General features: G+C 41.2%; 1 protein-coding gene across 1 annotated transcript in view; it reads left to right on the top strand.

Annotated features, from left to right (window-relative positions):
• The first annotated feature begins 1,725 nt into the window (after positions 1-1,725).
• The window catches only part of bcap29 (B cell receptor associated protein 29), a 44,401-nt gene continuing 26,594 nt past the window's right edge, over positions 1,726-19,532 (top strand). The window contains exons 1-3 of the mRNA XM_078553412.1: positions 1,726-1,844; positions 7,859-7,965; positions 13,236-13,336. Of these exons, the coding sequence (XP_078409538.1) occupies positions 7,874-7,965; positions 13,236-13,336 (193 nt within the window). The 5' untranslated portion in view covers positions 1,726-1,844; positions 7,859-7,873. The remainder of the gene's footprint in view (positions 1,845-7,858; positions 7,966-13,235; positions 13,337-19,532) is intronic.

Below are 19,532 nucleotides of genomic sequence, written 5' to 3'. Positions count from 1 at the left end.
CAGGTGTCCCTCAAAGCAGTGTCCTAGGCTCAACCATCTTCAGCTGCTTTAACAATTATTATTACTGAATCCTCCACCATCAACATCGTTGGGGTTATAATTAACCAGAAACTTAATTGGATAAGCAAGAGTCAGAAACAGTGTATTCTTGGTAAGTAACTCACCTTATGACTTTCCAAAGCCTTTCCACCATCTACAAGATATGTCAGAATTTGATGGAATACTCTCCACTTGCCTGGATGAACACATCTCCAATATGACTAAAGGAGCTCAACACCATCCAGGACAAAGCAGCCCACTTGATTGTACCATCTACAAGATTGTCAGGAAGATATAATTATTTTCATAATGTTATTGGAACTTATTATAAAGTAGAGTAATAGTGGGGTCTGTGTCTATGTGTGTGGGACTTTACTGAATTAAAGGCAGCTGGTCTGCAGGCTTTGATGTATCAGAACATAAGCTAGGTTTGAAATGTTAAGTAGGGAAACATGGGGGAAGTTTTAGAATGCAAGGTGTAAAGGGAACATCTGCATTTTTAAATCAACCAGACTAGCTTGAATTCAAAAGGGAGTGAAATGTTACATCTAGCCAAGAGAAGTTAAGAAACACTTTATTTTTCCCAAAGATTGCTGGTAAAATTGATACTATGATAGATTTTTATTATTAGAGAGGTAAAGTCCAAAGACATAGTGAAATAATGGGTATTTGCATTCAAAGGGGAAAATATGTATAAAGGAGCAAAGGTTGTGCGTAAGGGGAGGAATTCTAAGATCTGACACAAGTGTGAAAAGTCTCCAGCATCTAAACCTCAAGCTGCTGTCTACAAGGAGCAAGCTGAGAAAAACTCACTTTGAATTCGACTGTTCAGGGTATTGTGTAATACTTTGCCTGAGTCTTTTAAAATCCATGTGTCCTACTTTTGCTTTAACGGAGGTGTAACGGGTCTAGATTAATTGGAGGATTTAGAAGTTATAGTAATCATTTGTAGATCTAGATATGTGCTCAAAATCATTCTATTAATAAAGGTTTAATTTAGTTTTGTAAGAAACACATAAGACTTGGTGCCCTTTTACTGAATTCAAAGCCTGCATCTCGAAATAAGTACAAACTGCAAAATAGTTGTGGCAGCTGCTTCAAGTTTTCTTAAGGAATTTGGGCAGCTTGCCATCTATCATCCACCTGCTATAACAAAGGTGCACGGCAGCAACTTGGCCAGGTTTCTTTGACAGTGCCTTCAAACCCACAGCCTCTACCACCTTGAAGAATAAGGGCAGCAAGTGCATGGGAACATCTGCAGTTTCCTTCTAGGTCACTCACATTGACCTTCGAAATACTTCATTTCACTAGGTCAAAATGCTGGAACTCCCTGCCTAACAACACTGTGGCTGTACCTACACATGGGCCGACGTGGTTCATGAAGGCATTTCAATACCACTTTCTCAAGGACAATTATTGAGAAAGAAATGCTGACTAAATCCCACGAATGAATAAAAAAAAGTGGCAGCAGAAGAGAATTTGGCAAACATCTGGTGGCTTATCCTGTCGTCAGTCTTTTTTCATTGCAACAATCATGTTTTGCTTCTTGGTGAAATCTTTCCACGGCATAAATGCTTCGGCAAGAGGTCATCCCTATTAAAGTTATGTCAGCTTCCACTTTATTTTGAAACTGAGCAATATTGCCTGGAAGCTGATGAATGGGTGATGTGTGCGGATGATTTGTCCTGCGTGATGACGCAGAATTTACGCCTCTCACGGCGCGGTGGGTGCGCGTGCGCAGACGCAGTGCCTTTCGGAACGGGAGGTGCCGATTGCCCCGGCATTGCTGGAAAAGGTTTCAAAAGGCAAGTTTGGGCCGCCTGGAGTTTCCGTCTGCTTCGCGTTTAATCCGGTTAAGTGGAGCGTTTGTGGAATTTAACGTAGTTGAAGGGGATTTTTTTTTTATATGTGGTGTAGGAGGGAGCGGCCCCCGGGCCGATGCAGCGCCTGTCTCTCCCAGCCGAGCCGGGGGCCGCACTTGGTCTGGGGGATTTGGTGCCGCCAAGTTAACACCGCGGGCAGAGCGCAGTAACTTGAGTGTGCTGCACAGACGGGCTTTGAATGTCTATAACTTATTCTCTTATTGGCCCATTGTCACTTCCGTGTTTTTTGGGGGAGGGAAGTCAGCCCATCCCTATTATCATCCCCTCCCCTGTAAATCATTTCCTTATTTAGCAAAGGCTTATTTTTGGGCGTCTGGGTGGTAAACCCAGCGTCTTAGGTGACGGAAGTCCGACTGGACTTTTCTGTGCTCATTGCGGCTGTCCGCTCTGGTGCTGTTTCTCCCCCCCCCCCCCCCCCCCCGCCGCCTCCGCCTCGGGCAAGAGGACACCACACTTTATTTCCATCATTTTCTATTTTTATTTAAAATATTCAGGTTCGGCGGCATCTGTGACAAGCAAAACAGAGGAGCACCTTTTTTTATTTTCTTTGGCTTAATTTCTTTTTGTTCCTCATTGGTCATTTAAAGTGAGTATTATATTGGGAAAGGGAACACTGGAACGTCATATTTTTTAAGAAAAAGCCATTTGTTCTAGCCTAGGAGCCGGATTAAGAATTGCTCTGCACACTTCCCTCCATCGTTGAAATGCAAAAATGCATTGACAAATACTGTAGAAAATGTATACACTGCATTAATAAAGCAGATCATAATTCCAATCTATGTTTATCTTGTGCATTAGCCTATCTTTGCCTGGCCTTCTCATAAATCAGTCCCACGTACCTGCCTTAATCTTTTTTCCCCAGAAAATCATCCAGTTGTCTGTTGGGTTGATTTGTATTGTTTGCTTCAGTAGTGACAGCCTGACAACTTATTTGACAGTTTTATTGTGTACAAGTTGACTTCCCTGTTTACTCCAGACTTTTTATTTTAAATCATGCTTCCTAATGTTTGACCATTCACTTAATAAACAATTTATTGGGTCAAATGTTGTCAATAATCTTGTAAGCCTGATAAAATTAACAATGGCTGTTTCAAAGGAAGGAAATCTAATTTCCCTAACCTTTCCTCAACTTAGAATTCCTGATGCCTAGACTTGCCTTTGTTTTCCTCTATGCACATTTATGGGCTCTAATATTTTTCCTAAACTAATGTTGTCAAATGCCTTAACCATTATATATATATATATTTTAAAGTGTGGTGTATGACATTAGTGACATTTTTCCAAATGATCCTCTGGCTTCTGAAGGAAATTACAATTATTGTCAGTTTTGTTTCATTACTGCATACAAATTGAATACCTATCTTATGTGGATCCTTGCAGGAGAAAGACACATGATCCTATCAGGGTGGGCTGGATTTCAAACCAATGCCCAATTCATTATGCCAGTCTCCTAAACTACTAATGTCCCCTTATGCTGCCACCCCCACCTTACCCCACCCCCACCCCCCATCACTGGAGCCTTGGAATTGTCCTACTTATACTCTTTCTCCTCTGTTTTTCTGACCTGTCCTTTATCTCCTGTGTCAAGAAGAGATTTGTTGGAATTAACTTTTGCATGTGAATGCAAATGAAAATTTTTAAATTAAAGGCTCTGTACTATAAACTGGTCTGATTGATTTGATTTTTTTGAGTGGAGAAATCTCTGGGTCTAAAAGAAGAATATGTTCTAATGTAAAATTACATTACATATGGGAAGCTGTAATAAAATAAAAACAACAGCATTCCCCTTGTCCTTGTCTTCCAGCCTACATTCAACATGTACTATGCCATTTCTGCCATCTTCCAGTGTAACACCACCACCAAACATATCCTCCCCACCTCTCCCATTTTAGCATTCTGAGGAGATTGTTACTCTGCGATACCCTGACTCACTCCTCAATCATTCCCAACACCCCTCTCTTTCCCACGGCACCTTCCTTTGCAAGTGCAGAAGATGCAAACCTGCCCTTTACCTACTCTCAAAATCCCCAAACAGCCCTTCTTGATGAAACAATTATTTACTTGTACTTCTTTCAATTAGAATACTGTATTATAATATAATATGTTATCATAATATATCTACTTTTGAGAAGACCAAACCTGGATTGGATGAACACTTTGCAGAATACCTTTGTTCGGTCTGCTATCTTTATTTCTCTGCACCAGAACACCTTGCCCTGCAATGTATGAAGCAGAGTGACATCCTCTGACCCACCCCACCTGTAATCACTGCGTGAATTGGTTTTGTATCGCCCGTCCGGAGGGTTGAATAAACCAAACAACTAGATTGATCACATCTAACCCAGAAGTGCGGATTAGGCAAAGATTATTAGTCAAAAGGGTGCAAAATTGAAATGATGGAAGAAACAAGAGTTTCTACCGTTTAATTTGGGAAACTCCTTTAAGCCTTAGGGTCCTAGGGTCTTTTCTGGCTCACTGAGCAATTCCATAGGAGGTTTACTTTCCACATTAATATTTGAGAAGTCTGTGACCTAGACACCAACACACATTGCAATTTTTTTTTAAGAAAATGAATTAAGAAATACAAAGTTATTTTCTATATAGTCAAAACTTTCCAGGAGCATATTACCAGTTTTCAGCCTCTTGATTGACCTTTCCACTGGGTCTAAATCTCCGGACTAATGAGGTGAATTATTCAAAAAGTTAATTGCTGGTGCCTACTTATCAGTTAGATTTTGTAGCCTTAAAGGAACACACACCTCCACTTCAGCAGAAGAATGACACATTATGTTTTTATACTGTATAATGTTTCAGTCCTCATAAAAGTTTTACCATGAGTTGCACTGCAGGAAATCTGGTCAAAGAGTAGTATTACAAATGGTATATCAGCATAAGCAGATGTTACTTTTAAACAATGCTTTTGTTAAATTAGAGAAGCCAGCAACAAGAGGATCAAAAGCAGTTACAGGCACTCCATATAACATCAGTTTATAAATTCTTGGATTTACTCTAACTACAGTTCCTTTTTTAAAACAAACACACACATATGAACACACAAGCCATCTTGGCAACAATTCATCACGACCATGCTTCAGGCCACTCAAACAATGCCTTGGGGGATCAAACATATAAAATTTTGTGTCTCATATGCAATACGCACTTGATAACATCACACTTGTGTACCAGAACAAAAACTTGTGCCTTTTAATGTAGAAAAATATCCTGCGGCTAAAAAAACCCAATGGGTGCCAGATCAAAGAAAGAGATGTGGAGCTTAAAGAAACTTAATAGGAGGTTGGTTTTAAGGAAGGCCTTAAAAGAAGATAAGCAGATTAAGGAGGAAGTGCCAGAGTTCGGTGTATAGTAGGGATGCATAAGAATTTGGAGTTGGGGAAACTGAGAACTTGGAGTGGGATTTGTTGTACTGGAAGAGGTTACAAGGGTGGGAATTGCTGAGTTTTCTTGAGAGTGTAAATAAAAGAATCAGACTTTAAAATTTGAGGCACTGGAGAACTGAGAGCCATTGTACATGGAACTTGCTGTGCAGTCGAATTTGGGAAACAGTTTGGATGAGCTGAAATTTACAAAGGGTGGAAGATGGAAGGCTAGCGAGAGGACTGGAACAGTGAGGCCGATGGGTGGCTGATGGTACTTGCGAAGGAGAAAATATGAGACGGAAGGTCAGCTAGGAGTCTAATACAAGGTAGAGGGAGCAGTGTGGTTCAACCTGGGACAGTGCCTGAGGAGGGTGATAGAGTTCATAGTGGGCAACAAAAATGATGGTTTCAGTCATCCCAATAGTTAGCTGAATGTTGTATAATTATCTGTTAACATGGAGGTATCACTGAATGTAATCAACATACATTAATAAAGCAGATGCTTTGTCTGAAGATGGTGTTGGCAAAAGGCTATATGTGTTTGAGGTTTAGGAGAGAGCCAAGGATGGATCCCTAGATAAATGTAAAGAAGTGCGTAGACAAGCCATTGATAGAGATGCTGTTGCTGTTAATGAATAGGTAACAAATAATCCAACACGGTGAAGGCAGTTCCACTGAGCTTAACAATGGAGGAGAAGCATTGGAGAAGGACAATGAGGCTGATAGTGTCAAAGGCTGCAGCGGAGTTGGGGGTTAGGGAATAGTGCACCACAGTCATCAAGAATGTTGCTTGTGACTTATTGGAGCAATTTGGTGCTTTGAGAGAGATGAAAACCTGATTGGAGGAATCAAAAAGAGAATTGTACTCCTATTTAAAGGACCCAAACTTTGACAGTGATGGTAGACTTACTCATTGGAAAGGTAGGTAAAATTCCTGTAGAACATTTGCTACCTTAATGTGTGAAAATGTGCCTAAAGTGTTGTTAGAGTTGGAGGTTTCATCACATGACCTCCTGCCACCAACTGCCTTGCCCTGGCAAAAATATCCTTTTTTCCCCACTTCCAATACTTTTATAACTAAAAGAAAATTGTTCAAAGAAAATGAGAAAAGCGCATTTTTATAAATGTTCTTGTGTTCTCCTGGATTGCTCACAATGTTGTCCAGGACTTTAATCTTCAATTCCTGAAGACTGGGATAATCCCTGGAAGGTTGGTGACCCTAGGTATTATAACAATTTATTTTGGTTAGAGGGAACTTATTTAATATAACAACGGGAAAACTTACTTTAGCAAGGCTAAAACAAGTCAGAGGCAATAAATTCTGCTGCCAGCCCCCGGATTCAGTCACACTAGGTTCGTACAGAACTGATTTTGTACAAATTTGTCTCGTTGATCTCTGCAAAGAGGACTACGCCATCAGCATGTTTAGTATTGATTGTTACAGCTTTCAGGAAGCAATGTAAAAACCCTAGTCCTAGTGAGGCTAAACTGCAGTATCTCACTAGGATGCAATATTATTCATGCTTATTTCACAAGGATATGTGCTGATAGGCATTGAACATAGGCATGTAATGAATGATAGGGAAGACTATGACCAGAGGCCATCGATATAAGATAGTCACCAAGAAATCCAATAAGAATTCAGAGGAAACTTCTTTACCGACAAAGTGGTGAAAATGTAGAATTTGCTACCATGGAGTGATTGAAGCAAATACTATGGATGCATTTAAAGAGAAGCTAAACAAGCATATGAGGGAGAAGGGAAAAGAGGGTTATAATGGTAGACTTAGATGAAGAAAGATGGGAAGAGGCTGGAGTGGATTATAAACACTGGCATGGGCTAGTCGGGCCGAATGGCTTGTTTCTGTGCCTTATACCCTGTGCATTAGGGGTTTAGCCTTATTACCTCTGCTACTGAAAGTGGGTGGGAGTAATGCTTTCACCCCAGTTCGTCTGTTTGTAAACAATTTCTCTCAAAAACTAATGGACAGATTTCACATAACTTGGTACACAGATAGGGGTCTGACCCAAGAAAGAACTGATTAGTTTTTGGTGAAGATCCGGATCCTGGAAATTTTTTAAAGCACCCCGTTAACATAGGGTAAATTTTTTTAGAATGTTGTAAGTTGCTTTGTTTAGAATATTGATGATTGTTTTAGAATGTTGTGGATTGTCTCAGTTGCTATGGTGGAATTTGTCACAGCTGTCAAAATGTGAGCAGAGTTTTCAGAACAGGTTGTTGGATGTGGATTGGCCTGAAGCCTCCTCAGTAAGATGGATGCTCTTAATAAAAAAATTTGTGTTTTCAGCTTCGTTGTTACAGATTATCAACCAGTCAGGGAACAGCAAAGATATGTGTCATTTTAATAATATTGAATTAACACCATGGCAGAGGTATACGCTCTACTGAGTGTCCTCTTCACTTGTTTGAAAGTATCATCCAATGAGCAACTCAAAAGTCAAACTGAAATAGCCATTGCAGATCAAGTATTAAGACATATGTTTTTAATGAAAAGTAGATTCTAATATATGTTATACTATTGTGGTTTCTCTTGGTAGGTTTCATCAAGTACAATGACATTGCAGTGGGTTGCAGTTGCATCTTTCCTGTATGCAGAAATAGGCTTCGTTTTGTTTCTATGTTTACCGTTCATCTCCCCTCGAAGGTAGGTTTGGAAGCAAAACTGGTTAATAATGTTAATTTAAGTGAGGCTCATTTTCTAATTCAAAATAATACCTCAGAATTAACACATGTACATGCTGCTCGAGTTATAATAGAGTCATGAGATATATATAAAACTTTGAAAAAAGAAATTTGCTGAAAGAATAACACAAGATTTCACATTTTAAGACATTTACTGTGGCAAACAGACTAAAAGTACTTTTGACTAAACCCTAATTTTTGTAAACAACTTATAGTTTAAACTGCAGAACAGAACTTTCCGCTTTTACTGTTAATACAACCAAAACACCTCACTTTACAGGTTTACATTACTTTGTCCTTCAATTCTCCCAGAACCAGTCCAAAGTGATTCTTACCTCCCAAGGGTTTGCTTCCATTCTTTTCCTTTTTCAGCATGGTAACTTGTACTCCCAGAAATGTCCTTCACAGTGAGAGTTTTCCTAGAGATTCTCTAGCACAAGCTAGATGAATCTTCCAGCTTCATTTTAACTCCTCACAAATTTGGTGTTTTTAATCTAAGCGTGAGCTCCCACCTGCCTTCCTGCATGGTGAACCACAGAGACTTTTGGCATCTTGTTGCCCTGTCTCTCCCAGTCCTGGCAGACTGCATGTGTTTGAAAATTTCAGGTATATCTTAGAAACCCTTCCCCTATCAAAACCCATCTCCAAGGCAAGGTGAATCACATGGGCCTTGTATTCAGGTAGAAATGCTGATTAGCTATCCTTGAGACCCCAACTCTCTTTTATCTTGGGAGTAAATGAACAGTTTAAAGTCTAACTGTTTACAACATGACATTCTCAACACCTTCCTGGGACTTTGGAAACTACCAGTCTAACCACTATAAACACAGATGCTGCTGCCATTGTCTCCAAGTGTGAAAACCATATAACTTCTTCCCAGCAAAACAATGTGAGCCTTCCTTTAATCTTTAACAGCCACTTCACCCAGATCTCTTAATCAGACAGACTTCAGAACAGGTCACACAGCCCCCTTCATTTTACCCTAAATTAAATACACAGTCCCAAACCTCATAATTGTAAGAATTTTCAGCTGTGAAATTACAGCTTCAAGGCAAGGCATCATATTAACATTTCTCTTTTACTACTATCTTTCAACATAAAATCTGTCCTTGAAAATAGTTGCATGGTACATGCATGTTATCTATTGCCATGGAATCCTGATTAGCCTGGAACCCCGGATGATATCAGACTGACTAGTGAGTAAGGTACAGATGAAATATAAGCTCTTAAGTAGTAACTCCTATTCTAAAGGTATGTGTACCACACTCAGCTCTACCTCTCTTGACCACTTAATCTGACATCCACTACTAGATGAGCAGTAATTTTCTCCAACTAAATATTGTGAAGACTAAAGCCATTGTGTTTGGTGCCTGCCACAAACACACTTCCTTAGCCACCAGGCCATCCCTCTGCCTGGCAACTGTCTGAGGCTGAGCCAGACTGTTTGCAGCCTTGGTGTTACACTTGACACTAATATGAACTAGCGACCACATATCAACTTCATCACCAAGACTGCCTACTTCGATCGCCCTACTCTGCCCCTGCCTTAGCTTATCTGCTGGTGAACCATCATTGATGCCATTGTTACCTCTAAACTTGACTTCAGTGCTTTCCTAGCTAACATCCCATCTTCCACCCCAGGTAAACTTAGTCTCATCCAAAACTTTGCTGCCCGTGTCCTGACTCTCACTAAGCCTGTTCACCCATCACCCCTGTGCTTCCTGACCTACATTGGTTCCAGGTCCAAAAAAGCCTCAATTTTAAAATTCTCATCTTTTCAAATTCTTCCATGCTTCTAGCATCCTCAAGCCCTCCAAGCCTTTTGAGATTTCTGAGTCCCTCCAATTCTGATCTCTTGCACTTCTCTGACTTAAATCAGTCCACCACACTATTGATGACTGTGCCTTCAGCTGCCTAGGCACTAAGGTCTTGAATTATCTTCCTAAACCTCTCTGTCTCTCTATTAATCTCTCCTCCTTTAAGATAACCCTTAAAGTCTATCTCTTTGACCAAGCTTTTAGTCACCTGTACTGATATCTCCTTATGTGTTTTGATGTCAAATTTGTCAAAATAATCAAACTTTACTTGAAAAACCACTTTAAAAAAACCATCACTTCCTCCAAATAAAAGGTGTGGCTATGGGTACCCGCATGGGCCCCAGCTATGCCTGTCGCTTTATGGGGTATGTGGAACATTCCTTGTTCTAGTCCTACTCCGGCCCCCTCCCACAACTCTTTCTCCGGTACATCGATGATTATTTCGGTGCTGCTTCATGCTCTCGTCTGGACCTGGAAAAATTTATTAATTTTGCTTCCAATTTCCACCCCTCCATCATTTTCACATGGTCCATCTCTGACACTTCCCTTCCTTGACCTCTCTGTCTCAATTTCTGGTGATAGACTGTCCACCAATATCCATTACAAGCCTACCGACTCCCACAGCTACCTCGACCACAGCTCCTCACACCCCGCTTCCTGTAAGGACTCCATCCCATTCTCTCAGTTCCTTCGCCTCCGTCGCATCTGTTCTGATGATGCCACTTTCAAAAGCAGTTCCTCTGACATGTCTTCCTTCTTCCTTAACTGAGGTTTTCCACCCACGGTGGTTGACAGGGCCCTCAACCGTGTCCGGCCCATCTCCCGCGCATCCGCCCTCACACCTTCCTCTCCCTCCCAGAAACATGATAGGCTCCCCCTTGTCCTCACTTATCACCCCACCAGCCTCCGCATTCAAAGGATTATCCTCCGCCATTTCCGCCAACTCCAGCGTGATGCCACCACCAAACACATCTTCCCTTCACCCCCCCTGGCGGCATTCCGCAGGGATCGTTCCCTCTGGGACACCCTGGTCCACTCCTCCATCACCCCCTACACCTCAACCCCCTCCCACGGCACCTTCCCATGCAACCGCAGAAGGTGCAACACCTGCCCCTTCACTTCCCCTACCCCTCACCGTCCAAGGGCCCAAACACTCCTTTCAAGTGAAGCAGCATTTCACTTGCACTTCCCTCAATTTAGTCTACTGCATTTGTTGCTCCCAATGCGGTTTCCTCTACATTGGAGAGACCAAACGCAGACTGGGTGACCGCTTTGCAGAGCACCTTCGGTCTGTCCACAAGCATTACCCAGACCTCCCTGCCGCTTGCCATTTCAACACTCCACCCTGCTCTCATGCCCACATGTCCGTCCTTGGCCTGCTGCATTGTTCCAGTGAAGCTCAACGCAAACTGGAGGAACAGCACCTCATCTTCCGACTAGGCACTTTACAGCCTTCCGGACTGAATATTGAGTTCAACAATTTTAGATCATGAACTCTCTCCTCCATCCCCATCCCCTTTCCGATCCCCCCCCCCTTTTTTTTCCAATAATTTATATAGATTTTTCTTTTCCCACCTATTTCCATTATTTTTAAATGTATTTCCATCCATTGTTTTATCTCTACCTTTTAGCCTTTTTCGATTCCTTCACCCCACCCCACCCCCACTTGGGCTATCTGTACCTTGTCCTGCTTTCTGCACTTAATTAGCACATTCCTTAGATAATATCACCACCTTCAACACCTCTTTGTCCTTTTGTCTGTGACATCTTTTGGTTATCTCCACCTATCACTGGCTCTACTTGTCCCACCCCCCCTTAAACCAGCTTATATTTCACCTCTCTTCTATTTTTACTTAGTTCTGTTGAAGGGTCATTCGTACTCGAAACCTTAACTGTGTTCCTCTCCGCAGATGCTGTCAGACTTGCTGAGTTTTTCCAGGTATTTTTGTTTTTGTTTTAAAAAAAACTATTATCCTCTTCAAAAGCTCATAAAGCTATCAAGCAAATTTACTGGACATCTGTATAAACAAACCCCACTGAGCAGAACCCATTGTGGCCATCGATGGCAGTCAACCATTCAAATTGACATTTTCTGAACAACTGCATAAATAAACCTGACTGATCAACATATATTTGAATTTTTGAAGATAGCTAGAAGCTCAGACATCTGTCAAAACTTTGAAATAAGCCAAACAGATAGCTAACTGTTCTTTAAGGGAACAAAATCGAAAGGAATGGGGACATTTCACACAATTAACTCTTGATTTTGAACTGGACCAATGTTTGAATATTGTATAATGCAGATTAGCACTTTATCCAATGGATAATCTACCTTAAGGCATCTGAACACTTTTCAACTTTCACAATGCTGTTCTTTCACTTGACAACTTGCCAGTAGTCAGAAGTAACAACTTGGCAACCACGTTATTTATTGGTCACTTACCTTTTCAAATCATAATACTATCATAACTCACTGTAAACTTAATATAACTTAGGCTACAGCATTTCATAATGACATGTGAAGTAGGCAAGACCTTTTGTACTGACCTTTCATACAGTTCACACCTCCGAACCATGGTTCATCCATGGTTCATGATGCCTCTCTGCTGGAGTGATTTCCATCACCTACCAAAACCTGCCCGCCTCTGTCAAAATTGCAGAAGTTCCGAAATGCCCACATTAGCAATGGTGCCGGCAGCATGGGGACAGCAGCATGAAGTCCCCCAACCCATCCCCTTTCCTGTGCTGATGCTGAGTTCAGCTGTGCAGAATTGGTGGAATTCCCTGATTTGGGTCCTGGCTATCATTTTTAAAAGCCCACACAGTGCACTTTGGCCACACCTGGGACAGGAAAGTCTGGCCCCTGGTCTCCAAATTAGAAAATAATATAAAGGCACTGGAGGAGGATGATGCCAGAATTGATTAACTGTCAAGAAAGAGTGAACAAGCTGGGCTCTGATCTCTAGAGAACAGAAAGTGGCGACCCAGTGGAGGACTTTAAAATTATGAAGTGGTTCAGTGGAATTGACTTAAGAGAAAAGAATTCCCCTTTTGGGGAATCCAAAACTAGTAGTCAGAAATATAAGATAATAACTAACAAATCCAGTAGGTAATTCAGGAGAAACTTCTTTACCCAGAAAATGGTTAAATGTGGAACTAGCTACCACAGGGACTGGTTGAGATGAATAGCATAGATGCCTTTAAGGGAAAGCATGACGGAGAAAGGAATAGATGGCTATGCTGATATGATGGTAGGAGACTCATTTGTGCTGAATAGTCTCTTTCAGTGCTGTAAACGATATGTAACAATTTAATGCATTTTTAAAAATAGTTTCTTCATTCTTTTGTTAGCGATCTTAAATTTAAACTTGTTATTAATTGTATTACAATATTGTGATTTGTGTTTTTGTTTCAGATGGTTGAAAATTTTCAATTTCCGTTTATGGGAAAAAATTGCTTCTTACTGGAATAGAGCATTTCTCACAATCATTATAGTCTTGGTTGTCTTGTTCTTTGGTAAGTGGGGCTTTCCACAGAGAAATGCACGTTTTTTCAGGATTTTTTTAAAGCAGCTATAAGGTGTGTGTATTATGTTGTACATGTATTGAAGCACAAAAAATAGCTTACTGCTTTCTCTTTATTACACAGCTTTCTTCATTTTTATTGAACTCCAGTTTTTGGGTTCCTTTTCCATAAATCTGCATATTACGAATTATCGGAATCACGTGTAAAGTTTAAATTTATTTTCCTATTAATTTTCACGACTCAGAGGTTGCTTTTATTAACGGATCTTGGTTTTCTTATTTAGGATTTATCCATGATTGAGCCAACAGCGCTAAAATCAAATCTAGTCAGCAATCTTCAAACAGGACAAACTAGCAAATAAGAAGTAAAAACAGAAAATGCTGGTAAAACTCAACAGATCTGGCAGCAGCTGTGGAGAGGGAAACAAAGTTAACATTTCAAGTCCAATATGACTCTTCTTCGGAATATGTACAACTAGGACTTACTTGCCTCAGCCAGGGGCCAGATGCGCACTTAGGGCTGCAGGTTTAGTGACAGTACTTTAATCATCAAAGATCTAGGAAATTGGCTTTGAAAATTATTCAAAATTTCCAACAACACAAGGATATTGTGGGGGAAGGAGGTAGTTGGAGATATGACTGTTGACAGCCTTTATACTCTGAGAAAGGAGGAGGAGTATATAAGTGACTGTGGGTGCCATGTTTTTATTTATTTATTCATTTAGGACAGAGATGAGGAGAAATTTCTTCGCTCAGAGGGTTGTGATCCTATGTAATTCTATAACCCAGGAGGTTCTGGATTCCCATTCATTCGGTATACTATGGGGGAAACGATGGTGTAATAGTAATGTCACTGGACTAGTAATCCAGAGGCTAATCTGATAGTAACCTGAAATCTGCATCCCACCTATCCCCAATAATTTATCACCCCCTTGCTTACCAAGAATCTATCCACCTCTGCCTTAAAAGTGTTCAAAGACTCTGCTTCAACCACCTTTTCAGGAAGACAGTGAAAATATTTCACCTCATCTGTTTTAAATGGGCGACCCCTAATTTTTAAACAGTGACCCCTAGTTCTAGATTCTCTCACAAGAGGAAACATTGTCTCCACATCAACCCTGTCAAGACCCCTTAGGATCTTATATGTTTCAATTCACCTGTAGAATTCACCTGACAGCTTTTCTGATTATTTTTCATTCAAATCTAGTGAATCTTAATTTTTAGGATAAAGAATAGCTTTTGAATAACAAACTGTATCAAAACATTGTATCCTGCACCCCCCCATCCATTTTGCCACACTTAACCAATTCCATCATCTCACCCACTTTGCTCATGCCACTTCCTCCACCCTGACAATCCTTTTCCATCTTTCGCTGAAACAATCTCTCCAGCCATAGTAACTGTTGTTGTGCTCCCCTTACCTTCCGCTGGTTTTGTTACCACCAAAACCCCCCACCCCACCCCACCCGCTGTCACCAACCATTGGCAGCCCACACATGAGTCACGTATTCCAGTCATTCACACGCTTCATGTACCTCAACATGTGGCACTCACCGCCTACCAAATAAACACACCAACCTCTTAAACTGACCAATCAAAACTGTCCATACAGACAAAAACTGAGTCTTATTCTTATAGATTAATTTTTCTGAATCTATATCATCTGTTTTGGAAAGAATACAATTTTAAGTAGACAAAACTGCTCCTTTTTTCTCCAAAATTGGTATTAAGGGAGTGGTTATAGATATTATTTATGTGGATTTTCAGAAGGCATCAAATAATGTTCCACACAATTGGAGACAACCTTTTGACATGGTAGGAAATTGGTTAGAAAGTTAGGAAATGGAGTATAATGATACTGGGTATGTATGTACTCCAGTTGGCAGGATGTGACTAGTGGTGTCTCACAGGGATCTGTACTAGGGTCTTAGCTTTTCAGTTGAAGGAGAAGAGTGCCATATATTGAAGTTTGCTGACAACACCAAATTACAGGGCACAGTAGTAGTGTAGAGCCGAAAGTTGAGATGGGACATTGTTGCCCACACCTACAATATTTACTGTGCTAGCTACCTTGATAATGAGTGGGCAAAACTGATAAATGGAACTTAACGTGGGAAGTGAAAAGTCATCCATTTTAAACCTAAGAAAGATAGGTCAGTGTATTTTCTAAATAGTGAGAAGATAGGAAATGTGGAGAAGCTGAGAGTTATTGGGTCTATGTACAAGAATCACTTCAAAGAAAATAATGGGCAGGTACAAAAACATTGTTAAAGGGCTAATGGAATGTAAGCCTTCATCTAAGGGGGCTTGAATGCATTGCTGGAAGTTATGCTACAATTGTATAGATCTCTGTTTAGGTCACATCCATAGTATTGTGTTCAATTTTGGACACTACACCTCAGAAGAGATAAACTGGCTTTGGAGGGGGTGCAGCACAGAATTCTCAGGATTATGCAGGGGCTTAGAAGGTTAAATTGTGAGGCTAATACAGAAACAATAGTAGAAATTGCTGGAAAAACTCAGCAGGTCTGACAGCATCTGTGGAGAGAGAAACAGAGTTAACGTTTTGAGTCCGTATGACCCTCCTTCATGCCAAGAAGGGTCATATGGACTCGAAACGTCAACTCTGTTTCTCTCTCCACAGACACTGTCAGACCGGCTGAGTTTTTCCAGCATTTTATGTTTTTGTTTCAGATTTCCAGCATCCACAGTATTTTGCTTTTAGGCTAATACAGATGAGGCTTGTATTCCCTTGAGTTGAGAAGATTATGGGGTAACCTAATTGAGGTTTTTTTTTATTATTTCACAGGATCTGGGCATCACTGGCTAAGCCAGCACTTATTTCCCATCCTTAATTGCCCTTTAGAAGGTGGTGGTGAGCTGCCTTCTTGAACCGCTGCAGTTCATGTGGTGTAGGTACACCCACAGTACTATTAGGGAGGGAGTTCCAGGATTTTGTGGATGAGCTTTCTCAATAAGGTCTTTTCTTATGGTCATTGAGAAGGCACCAGGGAGGGAGTTCCAGGATTTTGACCCAGCAACAGTGATATAATTTCAAGTCAGGATGGTGTGTGGCTTGGAGGGGAATTTCCAGGTGGTGGTGTTCTCATCCATCTGCTGCCCTTGTCCTAGGTGGTAGAGGTCTCAAGTTTGGAAAGTGCTGTCACACGAGCTTTGGTGAGTTGCTGCAGTGTACCTTATAGATGGTACACACTGCTGCCACTTTTTCCGCCCCCCCCCCGCCCCCCCCCTCTCAACTCTTGCTGCTCCTCCAGAAGCAAAATCTATGATTGGAGGAGCAGCATGGGTGGGAGGGAGCAAACTTGTGAATGGAGGTCGAGGAGCAGTTATTCTGGCTGGTCTTGCAGCTGCCATGCAGAAGACTTTTGGTTGCACCCTCACCAATTGCTTTTCATCCAGCTGCTGGACAATGAGTTTGACCCATTCGACATCCTCCAGGAGACTGAGGTAAAGAAGCAGGAAATTAAAAAAGAGGAGAGCGTTAGCCTGGAAACTCTGCCAGCAACGAGGCTGGGAGCGGCCTAGGGGAGCCACCAGAGCCTCACTCAAGCACAGGTCTGGCTGCAGTCCATGCAGACGGGGCTGGGGTTCTAGGTTGACCTTTTTGCCGTGACAGAGCGCGGGTGAACATTAAGGAAGGGGCTCCTGGTCTTCATAAAGAGGTCTTCCATGCAATTGACAACTTCAATCAGAGTTAAACAGCCTTTAGGTGGCTGGTCTGGAGAGGCTCAAACAGCTCCATGACTTTCTCATCATCTGGACCCTCGCTGGGTGCAGCTGGTACCTTGACAATTGTTATTTGCATTTTGGGCGCTCAATATTAAATCATTTCACATTTACAAGTCTGATGCTTTTCAGACAACTTGGACACCAGTAATGTTTTTGGTTGTGAGAGAGGGTCTTAGATCTGGAACATCAGATCGGCCTGATGTTCCTTTTGTATCATGCTTACGTAGTTTGTGTTTTCTGTTTTGATGATTGTGCCGAACGTTAAAGTTTCTACGAGAGCCACGCTCTCCTGCACATTGGGCAAGTTGCTATTTACTATTCCATGCTTGCCTCTTCAGATCAGAACCATGATTCTCAAAACATTGATGTTCGCCAGCTCCTGAAATCAGCTGTGAGATGTTATTAGTAGTTGACAATATTATATCGTTTGATTTGACCATATATCTCTTTTCCTGTTCATTCTGATATGCTTGCCGTTCCAGTTTGCTACACAGAACATTGTTTGGTTATCTTGAATCATCCCTGTAAATGACAGCCTAAGCAGCATAACTGCACTCTTATCAGCATTACCTCAATGTGCCAAAAATCCCTGCAGTTAAAGATATCTCCATTGCTAATTTGTCCTGCTATTAAATACATATAAACAGTAGAAAATATTCAAGAAAAGCATATCCAGACAATACAACAGTTGCTTTTGATTTTTCTTATGAAATTTCTTTCCAGCATCCATGGATTATTGAGTGTGAATCCAACATTTTAATCCAATTTATAAACTATGACCATCTCCATTTCACAAGCTACTCATCTATATTCCCAGCATAATGTTTCATGTAGTATTTCATCATTTGTTTCTTAATTCTGTTGTTGAGAATCTCTGTCCATACACTTTATCAAAAAGGCGAAAGTGGTCAGTAATTTTGTCATTATGTTCTGTGATTGCAATTTTTTGATACTGTAATGTCTACATTATCGATGCCTTTCATGATTTTTAAAAAAGATTTAAATTGTGTCATCTCAATTTTTCAGCAACGGTGAAGACATTTCAGTTCAGTTATTTATATCAATAGTGTGTTATTGATTGGAGCTGTTCAGAACTAACACAAGATAAAGGAGAAAAATTGCATATTTCTGATCACTTTTTTCTACATTAAAGGCATAGATGCATGCATTGTTCTTGAGTGGCATGATGGATTTGAGTCGCTCCCTTTATACCTAGGATCTGCTAAAAGGCAAAACCAAACTAGTCAGTTGGAACAGTGTTTGTAAAACTTTGACACTGAAAGATGAATGAATAAGTTTTCAAGGTCATGTTCTGTTGTTAGTATGGACTTCACCTTGTATTACATGTACTAATTAAATGCTGAAATGCTGAGGTCATTTTGGTGATTTCATACAAATGTATAGGTCAGCAGTCTTGATGATAATATGCTGGATTTACGGGGCGCTGTATTCCCTCCTCCCTGACTAAAAAGTTGGTTGGGAGCCCGCCCACCAAAAAGCCGGCTGGCTTGCAGCCATTTTACACTGGAAGCAGTGTTAATTGCCTAAGGTTGAGACTTCCACACCTCCTCTGGGGAGGAAGTGCCCCTTTAGAGATCTGTTGGCCAATCTGATTGGCTGGCAGCTCTGTAGACACAGCAATGCCAGGGGGGAGGGTTAAAGGGGGAGTTATGACCTTGGGTAGGTGGGAGGTGTGGAGTAGGGGCGAATGCTGGTGAGAGTGCCTCCGATGGGTAGAGGGGACCCCCAAAGGAGTTCTCTCACTCCCTGGCCTGGGCCTCCCCCGCCTAGGTAAAATAGCAGCGGAAGCAGAATGAGGCACTTAAGTGCCATCAATTGGCCACTTAAGGGCCTCAATAGACCCAGGAGTGTGCAGGCTGCCTGATGCCTGCCCCACCCACCATAAAATGGGAGACAGGTCGCGGCAGTACAAAGGGCACGTGCTGCATTTTATGAATCCCCTGTCTTCGGACAATCTGGAGAGGGGTCACAAAGCTCAGCTACACTTGAAGTTTTAATAATCAGCCATTTGAAGTGGCCTAGAAGTATTTGTATTCATACAAATCATTAAAAGAGCTATAATTACATGATTCCTTGTCACAAAAAAATTTTCAGACCTTTTTATCTTCGGCCACTCTCATCCCTGGATATGGTAGATATTTCTTCTAATGAAGGGAGTCCAGAACAACAAGGCATAACCTTAAAATTAGAGCTTGACTCTCCACAACTGATGTCAGGATGTCCTACTTCATGCAAAGAGCAGTGGAAATCTGGAACTCTTTTTCCCCCAAAAAGCTGTTGAGGCAAAGTCAATTGAAAATTTTAAAAATTGAGTTTGGTAGATTTTAAGTAAGGGATGTGGAACCAAGGCAGATAGCTGGAGTTGAAATACAGATCATTCATTATCCAATTAAATGATAGAACAGGCTTATGGGGCT

This window comes from Cetorhinus maximus, chromosome 12, assembly GCF_964194155.1.
Source record: "Cetorhinus maximus chromosome 12, sCetMax3.hap1.1, whole genome shotgun sequence".
NCBI classification, from domain to species: domain Eukaryota; kingdom Metazoa; phylum Chordata; class Chondrichthyes; order Lamniformes; family Cetorhinidae; genus Cetorhinus; species Cetorhinus maximus.
The sequence above is the reverse complement of the archived record's forward strand: the minus strand, read 5'-3'. Positions and strand labels throughout refer to the sequence as shown.